Here is a 22,430-nt window from a genome sequence, read left to right on the forward strand (position 1 = left end):
CTTGGATCACAGTTTAAGGTAACCCCAATCTAAAACCGCTTGCTGGGAGCCGGTCCTACCCCCGGAGGTCTATCTTCCAGTTGCTTCAGATTCACTTCTCAGTGGTCAATTTTCTGTTCCTAGAATTGCTGCTCGTCTTCTATTCTATGTCCTGTTGAGTTTGTAGGTGTTTGGAATGGTTTGATAACCATCGAGCTGAAATCCTGGGATCTGATGTTATTTCAGTCTGCTACTCCTCTGCTATCTGGCCTCTCACTCTTCCCTGCAGCTTCTGCCACACCAGGCTGGGCAGCTGTCAGGACCTCAACATGTGGAGCCTGACACCCAGCTGCAAGCTGCGCACCAGGCACCTCCAGCTCTTTTCTGTCACACAGACTCAGAGAACATCCTGTCAGTTCCCCAGAGAAACTGCCCACTGGGGCAGCCGGGAACCCAGGCAGCAGGTTTGTGTTCGGGCCTGAACCACTGTGGGAGGATACTGTAGATTTTGTCCACAGTAATAAACTCCCACATCGTCAGCCTCCACCCTGCTGATTCTCAGGGTAAAATCTGTCCCTGACCCGCTGCCACTGAACCTGTCTGGGACCCAGGAATACCGGTTCGAAACCTTATAGATCAGATCCTGTGGGGACTGGCCAGGCTTCTGCCGGAACCAATACAAATAGGTGTTTCCATTACTATGCAGGAGGCTCTGACTGGCCCTGCAGGAGATGGAAGCTGACTCTCCAGGGGTGATGGGCAGGGACAGTGGGGTCTGTGTCATCACGATTTCCCCACTGGATCCTAGGTAAGGAGAAAAAAGTGCCATGATCAATACAAATATATTTAGATATTTTCATTGTTTCCATTTTGTTACTTTTTTAACTAAAATACTGCCTTTTAAAAATTACTGTCATTATTTCAGACTTCAAAAAGGCTCATATATGCAGATTGAGGAATGAAGCAGACATTCCTGAAGTAATGAGACCCCTCTGAATATTGCCCACACCATCTCCATCTTCTCTGTCATAGTCCCCAATAAAGCACAGGTCCTTGTTCCTTCTGGAATCTTCCTCATTCTCCCAAATCTATACATCTCCTGCCCCACCCTGGAGAATAAGTCACACACCTCTTACAGACACACAGAATACACTTGGAAGGCAGCTGTGCCCCAGCTTACCCCGCACTCAAACTAGTTTTCTTTCTTCACCCCTCTGTTCTTACCAGGGATCCAAAGCATTAGCAGCCCAAGGAGCTGAGCAGGGAACCTCATTCTGAGAGGCTGAACTGAGGGGTCCTGGCAAGTCAAAGCAAGATTCAAGCTGGCCTTTTATGTCAGACTTGCAAGGGAAGGTCCTCCCTTGGGGACACTATGCAAATCTCCTGCTGGGTGCAGCAGGGCAGAAAGGGTAGGGAGGAGGTGGGAGGGCCTAGCTTTGAGCAAAGTGACATAAAAGGTCTTCTGTGTTTGGGAGAAACTGAATGAAGTCAAGTCCATGCTACCTGCAGCAGTGGGAAGAGCAATCCTCCTGTGAACGTGTGATCTCAGCCAGGACTCAGTGTGTGTTGTTCCTCTGTTCTGAGCAAGTGTCAGAGAGCTGATCAGGCGTGTGTGTCCCGGGTCCATCGCTGGATGGGGAAGGCCATGTTGCTCACATTCTTCCCCGTATTTGAATTGGTTCCAGCAGAAGCCAGGCCAGTCTCCACAGGGCCTGATCTATAAGGCTCCCAGCTCTTACTCTGGAGTCCCAGATAGGTACAGAAAATGGGACCCATCACCGACGAATTCCTGGGGTTTTGTTTAAATACAGTCATTGTGGAGTACGGTGCTGGGTCAGAGATACTCTGGGATGTTGGTTGCCCACACCAGCCTTTATCAAATAAGGAAATAATCTGATTTTCTTCTCGTGTGAACCTAGTGCAGATCCTGTTGAATTGAACAGCTCCTGAAAAGTGGTACTTACATCAAATTGCTTTTATCTGCAAGTCATATTTGGAAGCAAATGAAAAAATAGATTTTATCATCTGACAGTAATATGTAAGAATCTTCAAGACTGTTTTCCCTGAATATATTCTGGGAAACCCTTAAGAATAACATTTTCAAACAATGCTGAGAACTTACTTGAGCAGAATTTTGTTGAGCTTTCCATTCTGAACTCTGGGGCAAGAATCCTTGTTGCTGAGAGAGACTGTGGCGTGGGGTAGATTGGAATACATATGTTCTACATTGCACTAGTGACAGTATGCTTCCTTAGTTCTGTTACATTAGTTTAGGTTTTCAGTTTCCTTGGCCTGATCCTTTCTTAGGATTCTAAGGAGACTGACTCTAGGTCTTATTTCTGGCTTCTGACGACATCTATACAAATATGTGTTTCTATTAGCAGGTAGCTGTTTGTGTCCAGAGAGTTCCAGTGCTTCTAATTAAATATTGCAAGATAAGATGTCAGAAAATTAAGCAGCAAAAGAAAGAAAGAAATAAAGGAAGAAAGGAAGGAAGGAGAGAGGGAAGGAAGGAAAGGAAGAGAAAGAGAAAGAAAGAGAAGGAAGGAAGGAAAGAAAAGGGGAAGAAAGGGAGAAGGAGGGGACTCTACAAATTGTAAAGCTCATTGTGTAAGACTATTTTCAAATGTACTAAGAATGGTTTCTATTCAGTATTATTGGTTGAATCGTGTCCCACAAAAATGATGTTAAGTTCATTCCCTAGTACTTCAGAATGTGACATTTTTAAGAGTCATTGGAGATACCTATAGCTAATTTTGATGTGTGGGCCTTTCACAAATATGATCTCAGGAAGGGAGAAAGGACACAAATTCCTAATTTTAAAGAAGAATTTGTCTCTTACAGATAAACAGAGGGTACTGGGGCCTGGAGAACAAAAATGACCAACAAGCTACCACTGCTCCTAGAAATAAGACTTTGTACAGGTTGGAAGAACAAGGAACATGAAGTCCAGCTGAACATCAGCTGCTGGAAGTCTCCAACCTTGACCATCATCCAGTGAATGAGGAAGGACTTAGGCAAGTGGTCTCATTGTACTTTGTCTCTCTTGTCAGATGATGTTGGTTTGAGCGCCATAAAGCTGGAAGCCACTGTGTGGCTGTGTGACTTGGAATGATTGTCTCCTTGGATCTGAGTCTGGTATCCTGCAACCGCTTTATGGGGGACAGAAACTGTGCTCTCTCCCCCCATTCTGGGCACTGTGTTCTCTAGACTTTGTCAACCCACACAGCCAGGCCCACACTGCTTTGGATGAGATTAGACACATGGAGGACTGCTCACCTCCTGGCTCCAAACAGAGGTTCCTCTCTGATTAAAGGAGAGTTAGTTCTTGAGTGAGATCAACCAGCTCAGCAGAGAAGCTCCCCCAGCTGCAGGAGGGCTGGAGTGGATTACAGAGTCCTGAATCACCTATGACTGAGACTGGTTGCTTTGGACACATAACTGAGAATTGTCGCGCACGAAAGGTGAACTTCATGGACAAGCTTTCTGGTTGCAGGGAGCTCAGGAAAGACTCCATGAACACGTTTACCCTCTGAGTGTGCATGGTCTCTGGAAACGCTGGGAGAAACAGGTGTGCTTACCCGTCTGACTGCTCTGGACCTTCGAGGCCACATTCCCCTTCTGCTTCACATGAATCAGCATCCAAATGTCTGATGCCTTTTTGTTTCCTTTCTTGGTATAAATATAAATATTGGATATAGATCACACCTGATCCATAAAAATAAGTGGGGAATCATGCTAGATGAAGGTTGGCTCTCTGGCAACATGAAACTTTCTGCTGCTTTGAAATCACCATATAGACTAACTAGACAAAGTGACACACAATAATTCCATTGCCTGAGAAGGAGGGAATTCTGCAAACTCACATTGGGGTGAGGAGACCTAAGTCCCATCCTCTATGTTGTATCTGACTTTTCTTGACCACAATTCTATTTTGGGGAAACTTGGAGGTTAACCATATCTAGGAGAACATGAGGCTTCTTTGATGCTTAGGATATGAAAAGAGACATGAAGACAGGAAGAAAGTAGAATTTGTGACTCTTCCAAATCTTTGGCTTTCTGTAGCCAAGGGCACAGCATGACTAATATGCCTGGGGCATCACTTACTGTGGGTTCCGGTCTTTATGCCTCTGACTCACACAAACACACACAAACATAGAACTTAGAACTCAGATAGGGAACTGGCCCGAAATAAGGGTTGGCATGGATTCCAGATGTCTGATTAATCAAGGGCACAGGAGGAGAAAATTGCAAGATCACCAATTATGAGATATGGAGAAAGGACTGAGGATGTATAGTAGAAAATAGTCTTTGCCAGTGGAACTCAGAGTTTTGTCAAGATTCAACAGAGCATCACCTCAGATGAGATGCTGAAGAAACAAGCTTATACCTCTGAGCAGATGAGCTGTCCTCAGCCCTTGTCTGAAATTCTGTGGGATTTGCTCACTATGTTCATGAGGGACACAGCCATGGAGACATGAGAGAAGGCCATGCATATCCAGTGGCATGAGCCCACCACCACCATATCCCCTGGGGTAGACATATTTATTATCTTCACTGGGTATCTAAGCTCCTACCAGCAGGGACTAATACCATCCACTTATTCCTAATTTTGTATATCTTATCAGTTCCCCTGGAGAAGGTGTGATGCATCAAACCTGGGTTTAGTTGTGTTCCAGATGCAGTTGAGCCTTCCTGACCCAGTGAGGCTCAGCTGCCATCACCATCCAAGAGTTCACAGAGTTTTAGTTTATCAATAAAAGCATTGGTCGGGACATGGAACCTGTTTTGTCATGAAGCTCATGTAACAATAAACTCATGACTATGACATTCATCAGTCCTACAATATATAACATTTCACAAAATAATCTGCTTAGGTATGAAATCCTGTAGCTTTTGGAGAATCTCCTTCAGACATGCTATGTATTTTGATATCATGACCATGAGCACAAGAAGGAAAAGGTTTTGGGGCACCTTTCTGGCTCAATCAGTAGAGTATGTGACTCTTGATCTCGGGGTTGTAGCTTAAGTCCCCCAATAGGTGTGGATAGTATTTAAAAACAAAAAAAAAATCCATAAATACATAAGTAAATAAATAGGATTTGAAAGCAACTGCTGAAATTAGGAGCAAGGTCGCTAATCACTATCCACAGTGACCAGCTAAGGAGAACCCGAGTGACCTGATACAGCAGAACCACTTCCCTTACCAGGGGAGCCTACCCACCTCAGGACTGTTACCTTAGAGACAGAGAAATCTTGTCATATTCAATCAACTGTATTTTGATATTTCTGTGTCACAGCCAATTTGATTATCTTCTCATTCTCCTTGGTGTCCTCTCAGTTTTATGACATCATTTTTATTTTTTACTATTTTGTGTTGAGTACAACATCTTTGGGATAGAAGCATCATGTAGGATTCCACTACCTATCTCAACATGATGAGGGAGTTTGGCTTTCTCTCCTGTCTGACATCAAAGCAGAATTTCCTGATCACAGAGCACTGTCAATCATGTGGGAGCAAGATGACTATGGCCCTGCTGAGCCTCGGGTCTTCCTGCTCTCATTGAATTTCCTTCCACTGCTTTCATAATATCTTTCCATCTCATCATACATTTAATTATTAATTATATAAAATAATTATATAGAATAATTGATTAGTGTCATAAGTTCCATGATTGGTGGGCTTCAGTCTGCTGGATTTCTGGATACATTTTTCCACACGCTATCAAAGCTACTGACATAATAGACTTCCCTGTACTTGCCATTCTATTCATCTCCTTGGAACAGGCACTCATCCACAATACATTTTATTTTGTTGTCTACAAACAAAGTCGGGCATTTGGTGAATTCATTCCCTCTTATTTGTATCATATGTGTGATGACCTAAGACATGAGTAATGTCCAGGTCAAGGGTCACTCTGAAGCATTCTTTTCAATGGAATCTAGTCAATATGTAAATTTTCTAACATTTCCGAAAGATATCCTATTCAGTCATTTTCAGTTAACGACCACATCCTGTGAAAATAATGCTTCGGCTTACTGTTCAAAACCTTTTCTAACAGCAGTAGAGCACCAAATTCATCACATCTAAAGCAGTGTTTGGGTTCCATATGCTTAACATCCTTCCCATTTCAGAGAGAAAGGAAAACCTCATATATTTAGGATTTTCCTGTCACCTAGATAGGTAACTTTTGTCTTGATCTTTATTTTTGGCTGTTTACATTCAAGCCACTTTTGAAGTTCCAAGAACCCCCTTTCACTCAGGAAGATATAATTGAGGGAAATCAAAGACACTTGGCATTGGATCTTATAATTATTAAAAACTGGTAAATATTTCTTTTATTGATCAGAATTAAAATTTCTACTGATTTTTCTCACCCAGACTCTCCCTGAGGGCAGCTTGTATGAGTTGCTCTCTTGGACATGTTACTGGGGAGGACAGTGTAAGTAGTAGAGAAGTAGAAAAAGATAAAGTGAGAAAACACCAATATTACCCATATTAGCAAATATGATCCTGTGGAAGATACAGCCCACATTGTTCATTCCAATAGGCATTCAGTTTCTGCCACAGATCCATGTTGCCTGTCTGGTTACTAGAGTGACTACGCTTATGGGAGAAACACAAGCACAGCCTGAGGAAAAGGTGGAGGAGGCCTCATTAGCTCTTCCTTTCACCTCATGGGACAGGACCCCCTAAATTCCCTGCTGCTTCTGCCATGCCAGGCTGGGAGGCTGTCCGGGCCTCCACATGTGGAGCCTGATGTCCAACTGTGAGCCGCTCCCCTGTGGCCTCCAGCTCCTTCCTCTCACACAAACTCAGAGAATGTCCTGTCAGTTCCCCAGAGAAGCTCCTCCCTGGGGCAGCTGGGACCCCAGGCAGGAGGTTTGTGTTCCGGCCTGAACCACTGTGGGAGGAGACTGTAGATTTTGCCCGCAGTAATAAACTCCCATATCGTCAGCCTCCACCCTGCTGATCCTCAACGTGAAATCTGTCCCTGACCCGCTGCCACTGAACCTGTCTGGGACTCCAGTGAAACGGTTGGAAACCAAGTAGATGAGGAGCTGTGGGGACTGGCCTGGCTTCTGCCGGTACCAATTTAAATAGGTGTTTCCATTACTATGTAGGAGGCTCTGACTAGCCCTGCAGGAGATGGAGGCCGGCTCTCCGGGGGTGACGGACAGTGACAGCGGGGTCTGTGTCATCACGATTTCTCCACTGGATCCTAAAGCAAGGGGAGAGAAATGCAAGGTTATATACAAACTTTATGAGCCATTTCAGAATTTTTCTCTTGTTATTTCTTTCAGGCTAAATCATTTCAAAATGTTGATTTCTACCCTAAAATATCCAATTTCAAAAAAGAATCCACAGTTTGCAACAAATTAAGGGGCCTCAAGAAGTCACCTACACCTTCCCTCTCCTTCTGTATCACAGTCTTCATCAGAGCAAAGAACCTTCCTGGTTCCTTCTCGAATTTTCCTCAGGCTCATGGATCTAAACATGCCTTATCCTAGAAAGCAAGCTGTGTACCTCTGACATGTGGTCATCATAACCATTTGTGTCCCCAGCACTCACAGTCCCCACTCCCCATTCCTTTCTCAACCCCCCTCTGTCCTTACCAGTGATCCAGAGAATCAGCAGCCCCAGGAGCTGAGCAGGGGAAGTCATTTTGGGAGGTTGAACTGATGAGCCCTGATAAGCAAAATGAGAACTGACCTTTTATCTCAGACTTGCAAGGGAAGGGCCTCCCTAGAGAACAACATGCAAATCCCCTGTGTGGAGAGAACCAGTGCAAAGGGCTTGGGGAGGCTCTCCTGGAGCAAAGTAAGAGCAAATGTCTCTACATTTGAAGGAAAACCAACAGAGATAAAATCTATGCTGCCTAAAGGGTAGATGTTCACAGTTAGGTTTCCCCTTTTATTTTCCATCCCAGTTTTCTGGGTTTCCAGAAATTTCCTAGTCATATTTACATTTTAGTGTGGTTGAGTTGCCACAAATATTTGGTGGTTTTTGTTTCTTTCTTATGTTTGTTCAAAAGGCTCTGGGTTTTGTCCTTTTTAATTTCAACTGAGATAAAATGCATACAGAATAAAGGGCACATATTTTCAGAGCACAAGTGAACAGTGACAAATGGTCACTATTGCGATGAAAATACCGAATATTTCAAATCCTCCAGAAGCCTCTCGCATGTACTTTTCTGTCCATCTCTATTCCCGACCACCCTAATTGTCCTTCTGACTTCCTTCATAGTTGTTTGGGTTTTTCTGCCCTTGGATTTTCATATAAATTGGAGAAATTATTCTGTTTCTAGCTTATTGCTAGTCTCTTTACTTGCAAAGACTGCCTTTCCTTATTTTTTTCAGATGTTGGTTCTGTTTCAAGCTGCTGTGTCATAAAGGACTTTGTGAAAGGAATTTACTTCAGCCTACATGAAAAGGAATCCTGAGATGGCCATTTTCCACACAATGGAGTGGATTGTGTTTCTTTTCCAATAAACAGTGAGGAGCCACTGGAGATGGAAATGCAATGAAATGGGTGGTGGAAAGAAAAACCCTGAAGAACTCCTAGAGGATTACAGTCTACATGTGAGAGCTAAAATAATGAAGCTTCTAGAACAAAGCCCAAGAGGATAACTTCAGGCTCTAAAGGTAAGGCAAATATTTATTGCATGGAACACATAAATACACACACTAAGTTAAGGGAGAAAAAAATGGATAAATTGGACCCCCTTGAGATTGAAAGCTTATTTTCAAATATATCATCAAGAAAGTTAATAGACATTCCTAAACATGAGGGAAGATTTTCCAATGCATGTTTTTGACAAAAGATTCCATTTCAGAACATATAACAAAAGATAATCTCTCTCTCTCTCTCTCACCACTGTATCTATCTATCTATAGCTGTTCCAAACAGATATTGCCCAAGATATCCAGATAATTAATGAAAAACATATGAGAAGTTACTCAACATCATTACTCATCAAGGAAATCTACATTTTAACCACAATACCACCTCAAGGTCGACTAATCAAGTGTGACAACACCAAGTATTTCCAGGATTTGCAGCCACTGGAACTTGAACTCCCAGATGCTGGAGTGGAAATAGAAACCAAACCTGGGGATTCAGCACTTGCATTCTGAGAAAGGTACCCAAAGAAAGGAAATGCGTAAGTCCACAAATGATCTTGCAAAAATGTTCTTAAAATCTTTACCAATAACAGTCTCCAATCTAGAAGGAACTCATAGATTGAAAAGGGAATTGTGATAGATTCATATACTAGAGAACTTTACTGAGGTAAAAAGGAATAAATTATGGCCACACCAACAACACAAGTGAAGTTCAAAAACCATGTTGTCAAAGGAAACCAAAAAGTACATACTGCATGATGTCATTTATGTGATGTTTAAGACAAGGAAACAGAGTCCTGGTGGCTGCTGGTTCTGGGGGAACATAGAGTATGGCTGTGACTGCAAGGAGTGTGAGGAAGCTTTTGGTATGTTGGAGACAATGGCTCTCTGGGCTCAGTAGCATTTAGAGGAAGATACGTGTAGGTATATGTTGATCTAGGTGCATATTTAAATTCACTTTATATACAGGAAATTCACCTTGCTGCATTTAATGTTATCTACTTTTTAAATGAATGAATTAATTAATGAATAGGACTTACAGAGTCTGAAAATCAGAACAGAACAAAAACTTCGAAGAGTGTTTCTCAGAGAAGGGATTCAAAGATGATACTGCAGACAAATTCCTTTGCAGGCCTGACCTAGAAGCCTCCTTGGTAGGATTCACTGAAGGTTTGGTTGTTTTATGCTGTTCAGAAAGGAAGATTTCAAAGGACGAAGTTCCTTTCAGGTCGTGACACTTGAGCCCTCCAAGCCCTTCCCCAAAGTGGCCCTTGCCCGGTGAACAGACCACAGCGCAGAACACAGCGGCTGGACCTACCATGAGCCCGGTCCTCTGCCCCCCCGGCACCCCCTTCACCCCCGCCCCCCACCCCCGTACCCACTACCCCAGCCCAGGATGGTTTCTGCTCGGGGCTGCAGCACCGTGGAAGGATAGAACCCCGCTGGCAGTAATAACTGGCAGCATCCTCAGCCTCTACTGCGCTGATCTTGAGGATGAATTCTTTGTCCGATTGAATCGCAGAGAACCGGTCTGGGACTCCAGACTTGAGGTTATCAGCATCATAGATGAGAAGCTGAGGAGCCTGGCCTGGTTTCTGCTGATACCAGCTCAAGTAATCGATGACGCTCTCGTTGGCCCTGCAGGTGATGGACACGCCCTCTCTCAGGGACACCTGGAGGAAGGCCGGAGACTGGGTCAGCCCCACGTGCCCGTGGGCAGCTCGGTAGAAACAAAACACAAAGTCACCATTGTTTACCAGGTCCCACTCCACATTCCTCCCAGAAGATTCTGGCGGCCCTGGTCCCAGAACCCGAGAGCACCTGGGTTTCCAAGGGGAGGGGAGACCCTGGGTCAGGGATCCACAGGCAGGATCCCTGGGGAGATCTCACAGTCAGGAGGAGAGGACTCCCACCGTCTCCGGGATGTCCCCTGCACTCCCCTCCCCACCTGGGAGGCAGGCCAGCAGAAGGCAGAGGAGTTGGGTTGGGACTCCCATGTTCAATCCGAGGCCCAGCCTGAGGCTTTTTTGCCCCGAATGTCTGAGCAGCCTCTTTATGAAGATGCTGAAGACCAGAAATGGGCTCTGGGGAAAATCTTTTTAGTTGAAGTAAATATTCTCTAAACCTGGTAACTTGCTGAAATGCAGAGCCCCATCTGAAGGTCTAAGGTGACCGGCATTTCTGTGTTTATAAGCAGTTCTCAGTGATGCAGATGATGCCGCACGCTTGCAGGAAAATATTGAGGGGCAAGTCATTTTCATATTAAGGAAAAAGAATATGGCATTAATGTTTAGTGTTTCTGTGTGTCAAAAACACTTTTTCATTTATTTGTCAAAGGATTACTATATATTTAATGTATTTCCTCCTTTTCTGTTTACCATATAACTCAATAAAATTTGAGGCTAAGATCCCAGACTTGCTGATAATACATGGAAGCACATTCAAGTGTATTGTGGGTCCATCCTCTAGCCAGAAGGGCTCTGAGAGTCGTGAAGTCCTGACCATCCTGAGCTGCCTGCTGTCAGCTATCCATCATTGCCATCCCTTTTGGAAGCACCTCTTTCCTTTTTTTTTTTTTTCTCTATAGCTTCTTTCGAGGTATTCAACAAGGCAGCTTCACTGGAATTTGGAGGTCAGAAGAGGAGGATTTGATACTCCCGGTCAGCAGCTACAGGCAAAGAGGACAAGGTGAGGACAGGAGAACCACCGAGTGAGGGCTGCAGAGGCTAGAGCATTCTCAGGCTTTCCAGACAGGCCCAAGGACCACATGGTTAGGCAGCTTGTACTCTCCGTGGCGATGTGCTCTGGCTGCTGGGAAAGCTCCAGGGAGTCACCTATTTCTATCATCTGTTTTCCTTATTGTCATACTCCCTAGACTTTGAAGCTTTTTGAAAGGTTATGGTTTAGGATGGAATTCTATGAATTTGAAACGTTCCTGCTTGGAATACCTAGAGAGGCTTCTCTTTTGCTCTGAGGACCCTGGCTGATGCCATCACCCACACTCCTCAGGTGCAATGATCTGGGGGAAAGGGAGTCAGTCAGGGGGCCAAGGAGCATCTTTGCTCTTCTCCCAAAGCCTCCAGTGACCTCCGAAGGGGGGCTGCCTCTGAGAAACTGTCTGAGCAGATGCAGGCATCAGAGAGCCGGGGGGCGGGGGCGGGCAGCCCAGCCCCTCACATCTGCTTCTCTGGTGGTTTATGTTCTGACCTGTAACGCTGTGGGTGGGTAGCTGTTGTGATGTTGGCAGTAGTAGGTCCCAGCATCTTCAGGCTCTAGGCTGCTGATAGTGAGGGTGAAGTCTGTCCCAGACCCACTGCCGCTGAACTGCGATGGGACCCCAGTTTCCAACTTGGATGCTTCATAGATCAGGAGCTTAGGAACTCTCCCTGGCTTCTGCTGATACCAGACTAACCACTTATTAGCATTCTGACTGGCCTGGCAGGTGATGGTGACTCTGTGGGGTCTGGGTCATCTGGATTTCAGAACTGGCTCCTGAGATTGGAAACATGGAAACAAATAGCCACACTATGAATCATGTTATGAGAGGTCTTCCTGGAGGGCCAAGCAGTATGACCACACTGGCTGAGCAGATTCCCAGGGTTCTCCTGCCCCCCTGGGAGCCAGAGCAGCAGGAGACCCAGGAGCTGAGTGGGAGCCTTCATGTCCACACTATCTCCTGACTGGGACTGTGTCCTGCATGCAGTGCAACCGGTCTGTTAATCAGCGTTCAGGGAAGTGGGCTGTGCTCCAGTGATATGCAAATCAGCAGGGGATGGAGCATAACTGGGCACAGCCATAGGGTCAAGTTATCTCAGTAATGGTATAGATGCAATAACCCTTCTGCTCTGGGCAGCAGAGACATTTTAACAATGTTTATTCTTGCAATCCATGGGCATGGAATGGTTTTCCTTTTCTTTGTGTCATCCTCAATTTCTTTTGTCAGTGTTCTGTAGTTTCTAGAGTACATCCTTTACCTCTTTGGTTAGGTTTATTCCTAGGTATCTTATGGTTTTGCTTGCAGTTGTAAATGGGATCAATTCCTTAATTTCTCTTACTCCTGTCTCATTGTCAGTGTATAGAAACGCAACTGATTTCTGTGCATTGATTTTCTATCCTGCCACTTTGCTGAATTCCGGTTTGAGTTCTAATAATTTGGGGGTGGAGAGTTTGGGGTTTTCCACATAGACTATCCTGTCATCTGCAAAGAGAGAGAGTTCAACTTCTTCTTTGCTAATTCAGATGCCTTGTATTTCTTTTTGTTGTCTGATTGCTGAGGCTACGGTTTCTAGTACTATGTGGAATAGCAGTGGTGACAGTGGACAGCCCTGTCATGTTCCTGACCTTAGAGGAAAAGCTCTCAGTTTCTCCCCATTGAGAATGATATTCGCTGGGGCTTTTCAAAGATGGCTTTTATGATATTGAGGTTTGTTCCCTCCATCCTTGTGAAGAATTTTAATCAAGAAAGGGTACAATGTCAAAAGCTTTTTCTGCATCTATTGAGAGGATCATATGGTTCTTGTTCTTTCTTTTGTTTATTAAGTGTATTACATTGATTGATTTACGATGTTAAATCATTCTTGCAGCCCAGGAATAAATCCCACTTGGTTGTAGTGAATAATCCTTTCCATGTACTGTTGGATCCTATTGGCTAGTATTTTGGTGAGAATTTTTTTTTTAAAGATTTTATTTATTTATTTGTGTGAGAGAGAGAGTGAGAGCGAGCACAGGCAGACAGAGTGGAAGGCAGAGTCAGAGGGAGAAGCAGGCTCCCTGCGGAGCAAGGAGCCCGATATGGGACTCGATCCCAGGACGCTGGGATCATGACCTGAGCCGAAGGCAGCTGCTTAACCAACTGAGCCACCCAGGCGTCCCTTGGTGAGAATTTTTGCATTCATGTTCATCAGGGATACTAGTCTGCAATTCTGCTTTTTTGGAGGGGGGTTCTTTATCTGGTTTGGGGATCATGGTAATCCTGGCCTCATAGAAGGAGTTTGGAAGTTTCCTCCCATTTCTGTTTTTGGAAACAGCTTCAGAAGAATAGATATTAATTCTTCTTTAAATATTTGGTAGAATTCCCCCTGGGAAGCCATCCCACCCTGAACTCTTGTTTGTTGGGAGATTTTTTATTACTACTTCAGTTTCCTTGCTGGTTATGGGTTGGTATTAGAAGTTTTAGCACACTCAGGAAGCTTTTCGCTTGTGTTGCCTAGTGGGACAGAGCACTCAGAATGGAGTAGGACAGGTGGCTTAGCTGGAGGCAACGGACTAACAATGGCAGATTCTCAGTATCTTGGCACTTACTTACACACCATGACACCCACACTTCTTTATCACCATTCCACCTCACTGCATCTCTGGATGGGAGTGATGATGATTTATTATGCCAAGAATAGCAGGAAATTATAACAAAGAGGAATCTCTGTGGCCTTAATAATATTCACAAGCTCCAAATTTGTGGAGGAACCTGTATAAGATCTTAGATTGTCTGGGATTGTATAATATCTAATGGATACTGTCTTAGAGACACAGTAAGAAAAGTGTGTCATGAAACCTGAAGAGTCCAAAAGAACTCTCTATCCACAGAACAACAGACAGGTTCTGTCGCATGACCTCCAGAGAGAAACACCTTCTCTGTAGGCAAATTCGTGCTGCTCTGATCAAAGCTGGACACTGGGGGATTATTACATTTTTTAAAATGGAAAAAAGAAATAAAACAACTTCTAACACCAGTTTTGGCAGCCAAAGGTTGTTGCCTACATAAATATTTTTATTCTAGAAATCAAGAATTGGTAGAATTCTGAGTACTTACCACAAGATAAATATTGATATAATCTTCTTTGCTCCTGTCAAGACTGGCCTTCTCTGCAGGACTAGCTTTTTACAATAGCAGCACCCAAGTGCAGTGTCCTCCAGGAGTCCCAGGCCAGACCTGCACAAAACTGTCTGCAGAGAACATGTCTACCTGTGATGGCCACAGGACACAATCAGAATGAAAAAGGCCCAGAAATCCAAAGAAATTCTACAAGGTCCTTGCATTTGGTGCTTACATCTCTTTTAAGACAGAGAATCTTCTTCATTGCTCTGATGTACTGATGCCCTTGATGTGATAAATTATCAGCATAGAGAGAGAACCCAGGATGTCTACAGATTGTTCTTCTCAATATTCAAGAGTGTACTGATCAACACATGCATGTCAAGAATGTACTGAGGCTGAGGAAAATAACTGCATGAGAGTCTTATAGGGAAAATTTGCCAGAGCTCACACAGAGCCAGAAAGAGTTACTGTGTGCACCAGTGAGAATAGAAAACCTCATGGTTCACAGGGCATCCAGTTGAGAACTCAAGAAGTTTGGGAGGGGGGCAAATTACCACTGGATAAAATGTTATCCCAGTCCCACCTAACAAAGCTTAAAGGTAAGACCCAAGTCCCAGTCCCACCTAACAAAGCTTGAAAGCAAGACCCGAGTCCATCAGATAGATTCAAGTAGCAAGATTTGATATTTCAGAAAAAAAAAAGATAAGCAGCTTTAGCTTTAGAAATTGTCTAAAATGTAGTATTGTGATAAAAAAAAATACTTAAAAAACATGAACAGAGAGTGAATCAGTGAACTGTGTGACAACTTCAAGCAGTCAGTTATGTGAGTAATTGGAGTCTTGAGATGAGAAAGTGAGGAAGTATAAGAAACATTTGGAAAAAATACTGGCTCATTTTTTTTCAGTTTTAGAAATCATTATCAGGACCTGCACGATTAAAAATCCAGAATCTGCTTGAAGCCAGGTACTTGGTGGTTAAATATAGAAGTGCAAGGCAGATCACACAGAACTTCCTCCATGGTCATGATGCAGTTGCAAAGAAGTTTCTAGAAGTTGAGTTGTCTGGGGAATGTAAAAAAAAAAAAAAAAAAAAAATTTGTCTCCAAAATGAAAACACATTTTCAGGGGCGTCTGGCTGGCTCAGTTAGAAAAGCATACAACTCTTGATTTTGGAGTTGTGAGTTTGAGGTCAATGTTGGGTGTAGAAGTTACTAATATAAATAAATAAACTTAAAAAAATAAAACCACATTTTCTGTAACTGAGAAACAGACTCCACACCATGAAGCCCTCTTTAAATTTGAAACCAATATATATATGCATTTATTTAGTAATCTGTAAGGTTGTCTACTTTGAGTGAGACCCAGAAAAGAACAACACTCTGCAGCAAGGACAACCTATAAAGTACTTTATGATCCAGCAGGGCAGTGATGCTTAAAGTGTCTGGGACACATAGGGAGAGCATTTGGAGGCTCCAGAAAGCCCCAACAGGAGAAGCACAGTATGGACATCTAAAGTATTAGAATAATACTGTGATCTCTTCACAAAGAACAATTATCTTTTTGAGATAAGGTCCTGGCTTGCTGTTAAGTCCTAGAGACTCCACGTTGTATACAGATCCTCAAGTAGCCATGTGATCGAATCTGTATGAATTGAGTAGTAACATCCAACAAGCCATAACATATGCACACACAGCAGTATCCTGCCATCACATAGAAGAGGGATATACAATCTAGGCCTTAATGTAGTCCCCAAGGCACACAGGTAAGTTGTTCATACTCTCACGGCACCTACACTTGCTGAAGTATGCCCTTTCCTTCATCCTAATCCTAATGTGGGTTCTCTGTAGACAGTTGACCATGAAAAATAATAACCATTCAGATGCAGTGTATGCAAGATATGCATACATTAAAATTCAAAGTAGAGTTTTATAGGGCTTAAAGACCACAGTAGGAATAGTCAGAGAAGCAAATGGAGGGAGAAATTTATCTAATGGGCAGAACTCAGAGTTGGGTTCTCCAGTCCACTTTACCTCTCATAGAGATAACCTGAATCAGTCTTCACTCATTCAGGGGCAGCGATTAACAGTGTGATCACATGATCAGAAGACTGGATTAAACAAAACTTGGAGATTGATGATGAGCTCAAAAGTAGAGTTTATGAATAGATCTCTGGCTTGGGCACATGCTGTCAGAATATTTGTGTCCTATGCAAATGCTCATTTCAACACATGACTTGCGCAAGGAGCACTCAGTCATCAGGCAGAGTAGTTGACCAACTCTGGAGATATTAGGTAGCCTCTTACCCAGACTCCCCAGTTCCTGCTAATTGAGCTCAGGCATAAAGTGGCCATGGTGTCAAGGATGGAGTCTATGCATGGGCTTTGCAAAATGGACTTCCCCTAACCAAGACTTATCCAGCTTTTTGTCATTAGGTAACTGCCCAGCAAGACAAAGGAAGAGATCAATACTGTTACCTGAACTCTCACTATGGCTTCAGGGCCTGGGGGTTCTAGCTAGTCACCTGGTGGCTATATCCCCCTCTTTTTCCCTTACTTTTTAAATAAGGGATATTTATAGTGATCAACCTGGTAATTAATTATTTAAAGTGCCTAATATAAAAGTGACTGTGGCTGACCTAGAAAATAAAAAAGCATCCCTTCCGAGGAAGAAGGAGAACATGTCTTGAGTTTTACTTGAATCAGGGCATCATATTAGCTAGATGCATGGTGGCAGTGGACTTTAATTGGAAACACAAACACAGGTAAACAAGTGTTCTGGACATTGGAGGACAAGGAACTGGACCAGATTACCTATATGTCTGCTTTGCATCACTGCTTTGCCCTTCTACAGTCCCATCTGTATTACTTCCCACAATCTCTTTCCCCTATGACTCAAGATTTTGTCTGGTTAATAGAAGGTCCTTCTGTAAGATATAAAAATTGTAATAGCATGGGAAAAATTTACTCTCCAGTGGTATCATGGACCAAAGCATATGCAGGTCACAGATGGGTTTCTTGAAACTCTTGAGGTTTATCATGCCTTCTGAGATATCTTCAGGGACTCATCTTCTTTGGAGATGCTACTGAATTATTTGTAGCAGATTTTCCATGATGCAGGAATTTCTTGATTTGAGGAACTCTGGAAGTGGTTTCCTTGACCTTTACTCCTCAGACTCCCCAGTGTTCAACCCTATAATACCCTGGACTAAAACCCAAATTATTTGGAAATTCTAAGAGAGCATCTGTTTTCCTGAGAAAAGCCCAACTTCATCTCTTTTATAATACAGATTTTTTAATCTATGAAATAAGTTCTCTTATTTAAAGTCTTAAGATGCCCATTAACTGGGGCACCTGGGTGGCTCAGTGGGTTGAAGCCTCTGCCTTCGGCTCAGGTCATGATCCCAGGGTCCTGGGATCCAGCCCCGCATTGGGCTCTCTGCTCGGCGGGGAGCCTACTTCCCTTCCCCTCTCTCTGCCTGCCTCTCTGCCTACTTGTGATCTCTGTCTGTTAAATAAATAAATTTTTAAACAAAAAAAGATGCCCATTAACCACTCTCCCTTCATCCCATCACATTCCTCCTGACCATGGCAGGTATTCAAGGCACAAAGTGTTTTTTCCTCATTCTAGTCCCATAGGAAAAAAAGGAGTCCTTAACTCCCATGCTTATCTACTATTACTCGGAAATCCTTGTGTAAATTTATAATGTATAATGTTCTTAATTTAAAAATAGAGTCTGTATGTTTAATAAACATAAAACATGCTTTTAGTTTAATAGAAATTAAATGGCTCAAAAATTCACATAAAAATTAATTGATGCATCTAAGGGTACCATTTCTAATTATAAACAGCAAAATTGTACATGAAATTGGATACATAAATTATAAAATATCATAATTCAATTTGTTCTGAAAGGCTCTAAACATTCAAAATAATGTTATCAAAATAGATGTACAAAGGGGGAAAAAAACAAAAGAATGAAAAAAATAAATAAGGCAGGAAGGAAGCCACAAGCCTAACATCTTGCACACTAACTACTCTTGAAGGTTGTAGATTATTATTTTATCAGGGAAAGAGCGATCACCTTTACTATGAGCTCAGCAACCCCTTCTGTTCATCAGCTGTTGAGACACCAAGAAGTCCCCTTGCCTAATAGGAAACAGCCAGAACCACAAGGCCTCCCTGGGTGACTAGCGTGAGCGCATTAAGTTTGTGTTCACCGATGTCAAGTTGTGAAAGCAAGTTGTGTATTTGACAAAATCTCCAGTATCACAAAGGCATCAAGTTGCTGTTTTTACACAGAATCTACGACTTTTACAGAACTAGCCTAGGGTTCCAGAACATTGATCAATCACTTCGTAAATGAAAAACGTAGGAGCCTCTCCTCATTTTCTGTGGTTTGTAAACTCAAGTCACTGGCTGGCTGTGATGGTGAGTATGTCTCCTGGAGTCATGGACTCAGAGGCTGGGTGCTTGGTCAGCTTGATACCCCCTCTAGCCCCAGAGAGTAAACATGACTCAGGTGTCTCCAGTGTTCTCCATACTGAAGCCACCGCATTCCCCGCAGAGTGAATCTGGTTCTTCAGGCTATAGTGTGGATACTGTGCTGTCTGTCTTGGGACCTCAAGGATTCTTCCTCCCAGTGATTACTCCGCCTGTGGCCACAGCCCTTTGCAGCTCCATCCATCAGGAGGTAAAGGCTATATGCTCAGCCTTTGATTCTGGGCTAGCCTGTGACTTTCATTGGTCAATAGAATGTGGCAGACAGGATGTTGTTCTAGCTCCAAGGCTAGGCTCAAGAGATCTTGCATAATTCCTCCTTACTTTCTTAGCCCTACAACTTCCCTGTGAATAGGGCCTGACAAGGCTGCTGGGAGATTAAAGACCATGTGGACTAGAGTCCAGCCACCAAAGATAAAGCTATTTAAGAGCAGCCTACAGCCAGCCAGCCCTCAACAGTCCATAGAACTATGAGCTGAATAATGGCTGAACATTCTCCAAAGCAGATGAAAAAGTCATCCCACAGATCCCAGAAGTTCAACAACCCACGAACAGGATGAACACAGAGAAAGTCACACTTAGGCACATCCTAGTCAAACTGATGAAAACTGAGCATAAGGAGAAAACCTTAAAAGAATCTGGATGGGGTGTGGGGAAAGGTATCGGGGAACAAGAAAAAGGACTGCCCACCTCAGGCATAGCTGACCACAGGACAACATCTTGAAGCCCTGAAGGAAAACTATGTTAATTTAGAATTCTATTTCTGGTTAATATAACCTTCAGAAATAAAGGTGAAATAAAGCCATATAAAGATGAAAGAGAAACAGATAATTTGTCACCATCAGATCTGCTCCACAGAAAGACAAAGGGAAGTTCTGGCAGAAGACAAATTTCACCAGATGGAAACACAAAAGAAATGAAGAACACCAGAACTGGTAAATGATAGGTCCATATAAAAGACTTGTCTTCTGATCTGCAGTTTCCTGAAAGACAATTGGCTTTTTTTTTTTTTAAGATTTTATTTATTTATTTGACAGACAGAGATCACAAGTTTACAGAGAGACAGGCAGAGAGAGAGAGGAGGAAGCAGGCTCCCTGCTGAGCAGAAAGCCCGATGTGGGGCTCGATTCCAGGACCCTAGGATCATGACCTGAGCTGAAGGCAGAGGCTTTAACCCACTGAGCCACCCAGGTGCCCTGACAATCGACTATTGAAAGCAATATGAATAAGAATTTATCATGAGTTTGGGGTGCCTAGGTGGTTCAGTAGTTAAGCGTCTGCCGTCAGCTCAAGTCATGAAGCCAGGGTCCTAGGATCAAGCCCGACATTGGGCTTGCTGCATGGCCAGAAGCCTGCTTCTCCCTCTCCCACTCCCCCTGCTTGTATTCCCTCTCTGGCTTTGTCTCTCTCTATTAAATAAATAAATAAATAAATAAATAAATAAAATCTTTTAAAAAAAGAAAGAATATTTTGTGCATTTTAAAACATATGTAAAAATAAAATGCATGACAAAAAATAACACCAAGATGGGCTCTGGGTAATGACAGTACATAGCTGTCCATTGTAAACATGAAAGTTCTTTATCATGGGGAGCTGGCCAGAGGATTCAGTGGTGTGACAGGGGATGAAAGGTGGGGAGAAGTATTCACAATTGCCAGAGGAGGATGATAATAAAACCTGCATTATTATTAATTTATAAATTTCTACGGTCCATTCAGCCCTTGAGAGCCTGCACCTGGGGGTGGAGGTCTCTAACCACCCCTTCCCTTGTTGTGACTCAGAGGACACCTGAGGCTCCCGGCCCACAGCACCAGCTGGCAGACATGGGGTGAAACAAATTGAGGTCTTTCAGTCTAGCTGATCTTCCAACAGACAGCAGCTGCATGAGTGAGGGCCCACAAACCAGCAGAGAAATCACCCTGCCAACCCACAACATCATGAGAAATAATGAGTTGTTGTTCTTTGAACTTCTTGACTTTTGGGGTGCTCTTTTAGGCTGTAATAGATAGAAGGACAGCAATAAATGAATCCATCTGAAGCTTCCGTCTAGGTCGCCTATTGGTTCTCTCAACCTGCACATTTTCCTCTATGTAGATGTGGTTTAAATGGGAGAGAGTAACTCTCCAACCTGCCCCTGCTGCACCAGGTCAGAAGACATAGACTCTGAGAGACTAATCTAAAACCTGGATATATCACTCCTCTCGTGCTGTGGCTACCTGCAGGGAGCAGGTGTCTTGGTTCAACAACTGGCATCCACAGCCCAGAAGGGTATTTTTGTCTGGGGACCTATCACTGGAAGAGGCCAGAGAAGTGCTGCTGGCAATAATACCCTCCCACATCTTCAGCCTCCACTCCGTGGATGTCGAGGGAGAAGTCAGAGCCAGAGCCACTTCCCCGGAACCGGGACTGGGTTCCAGCTGCCCTGGCAGAAGCTCCAAAGATGAGCAGCCTAGGAGCCTCTTTGGGTTTCTGTTGGTGCCAGGCTATGGAGGTTCCTACCTCCATGCTACTTCTCCAGGTGATTGAGATGAAGTTGTCCTGAGCTGCAGCCAAGGTCTCTGGGGTCTGAGTCAGGAGGAGCCGCGCCCCCGTAGCCTGCAAAGACACCCCATTTGGGCAACCCAGTGAATTACTTCAGTCAAAGGCTTCAAGGAAACATCATTCCTCAGAATAACCATGCCAGGCTTAAACCTGATAGAAATTAAAAGTCAAGTGCCCCTGGGCCTCCCCACCTTTGCCTGTGTCCAAGAATTCACCCAGTTCTCTGTCAATGTGTCCTCTGGGCCAAGCAACCTGTGAAAAGAGACCCAACAGGTCACAGCCCCTCCCCTCCATAAGGGGCAGATGGATGTCCCTCTCTTATAGCCTAAACTGGTCCACAGTGAGCTTCCAATGGCAGGGTGGACATGGGGTGGGAACATGGACAGAGTGCTCCTTGGTCCTCAGGGGACCAAAGGCAGATTCAAGGCTGTTTATGCCCCTTCCTCATTGTCAGCCTTGGGCTCTGTGCCTGGATTTCCCACTAAGAGTTAAGTCAAAACCACACTAAATAACCCACTTAATTGCCAAAGCCCCTTTTGAGCACATGGTCTCTGTGTCAAAGTCTAAAGGTCCAGTTCCCCCTCTGCAGTGGGAAACATGCTTACCCTGAAAGCCCATCACCAGGAGACAGAGGAGCTGGACCTGGAGGCTCATCTTGGAAAGTGCCCTGAATCTGCTGCTTCTGGGCCAAATGGCAAGAAGGATGGGGCTGGGCAGGTTGGGCTGCTCTGGATTGGTCCCCACCTCAGGGTTAAAGAAGCGCAGGTCTGCATGGAGTCAATTTGCATGTCTGAAGGCTTGACAGGGCTCTTCTGTCCTGCCTCTCCCGGGCTGGCAGGCTCATTTCTCCTGCAGCTGCAGGAAGTGGTAGAGGTGATGGAGGGGTCTCTGGTCCATTGAGAGCAGAGGCTGGACTGAGGGGGACCAGGGAGGCTGGCCCATTCATAGGGTTCCTCTCCGGAGACAGCCAGCTG

The 22,430-nt window shown here is 44.0% G+C and overlaps 1 protein-coding gene and 2 gene segments (V, D, J or C); 1 reads left to right on the forward strand and 2 right to left on the reverse strand.

Annotated features, from left to right (window-relative positions):
- Window positions 1-376: 376 nt before the first annotated feature.
- On the reverse strand, window positions 377-1,278 carry LOC131807782 (immunoglobulin kappa variable 2D-29-like). The segment is given in 2 exon segments: window positions 377-783; window positions 1,204-1,278. Coding segments are annotated over 2 exon segments (441 nt in total).
- Window positions 1,279-6,795: 5,517 nt separating this feature from the next.
- Window positions 6,796-7,820, reverse strand: LOC131807781 (immunoglobulin kappa variable 2-28-like). The segment is given in 2 exon segments: window positions 6,796-7,202; window positions 7,597-7,820. Coding segments are annotated over 2 exon segments (441 nt in total).
- LOC131807767 (uncharacterized) lies at window positions 7,781-10,996 on the forward strand. Its single transcript, XM_059133424.1, has 2 exons — window positions 7,781-8,625; window positions 8,878-10,996. The coding sequence occupies exon 2, from the start codon at window positions 9,924-9,926 to the stop codon at window positions 10,725-10,727; it is 804 nt and encodes a 267-aa protein (XP_058989407.1). The 5' UTR covers window positions 7,781-8,625; window positions 8,878-9,923; the 3' UTR covers window positions 10,728-10,996.
- The last annotated feature ends 11,434 nt before the right edge of the window (window positions 10,997-22,430 follow it).

This window comes from Mustela lutreola, chromosome 9, assembly GCF_030435805.1.
Source record: "Mustela lutreola isolate mMusLut2 chromosome 9, mMusLut2.pri, whole genome shotgun sequence".
NCBI lineage: Eukaryota > Metazoa > Chordata > Mammalia > Carnivora > Mustelidae > Mustela > Mustela lutreola.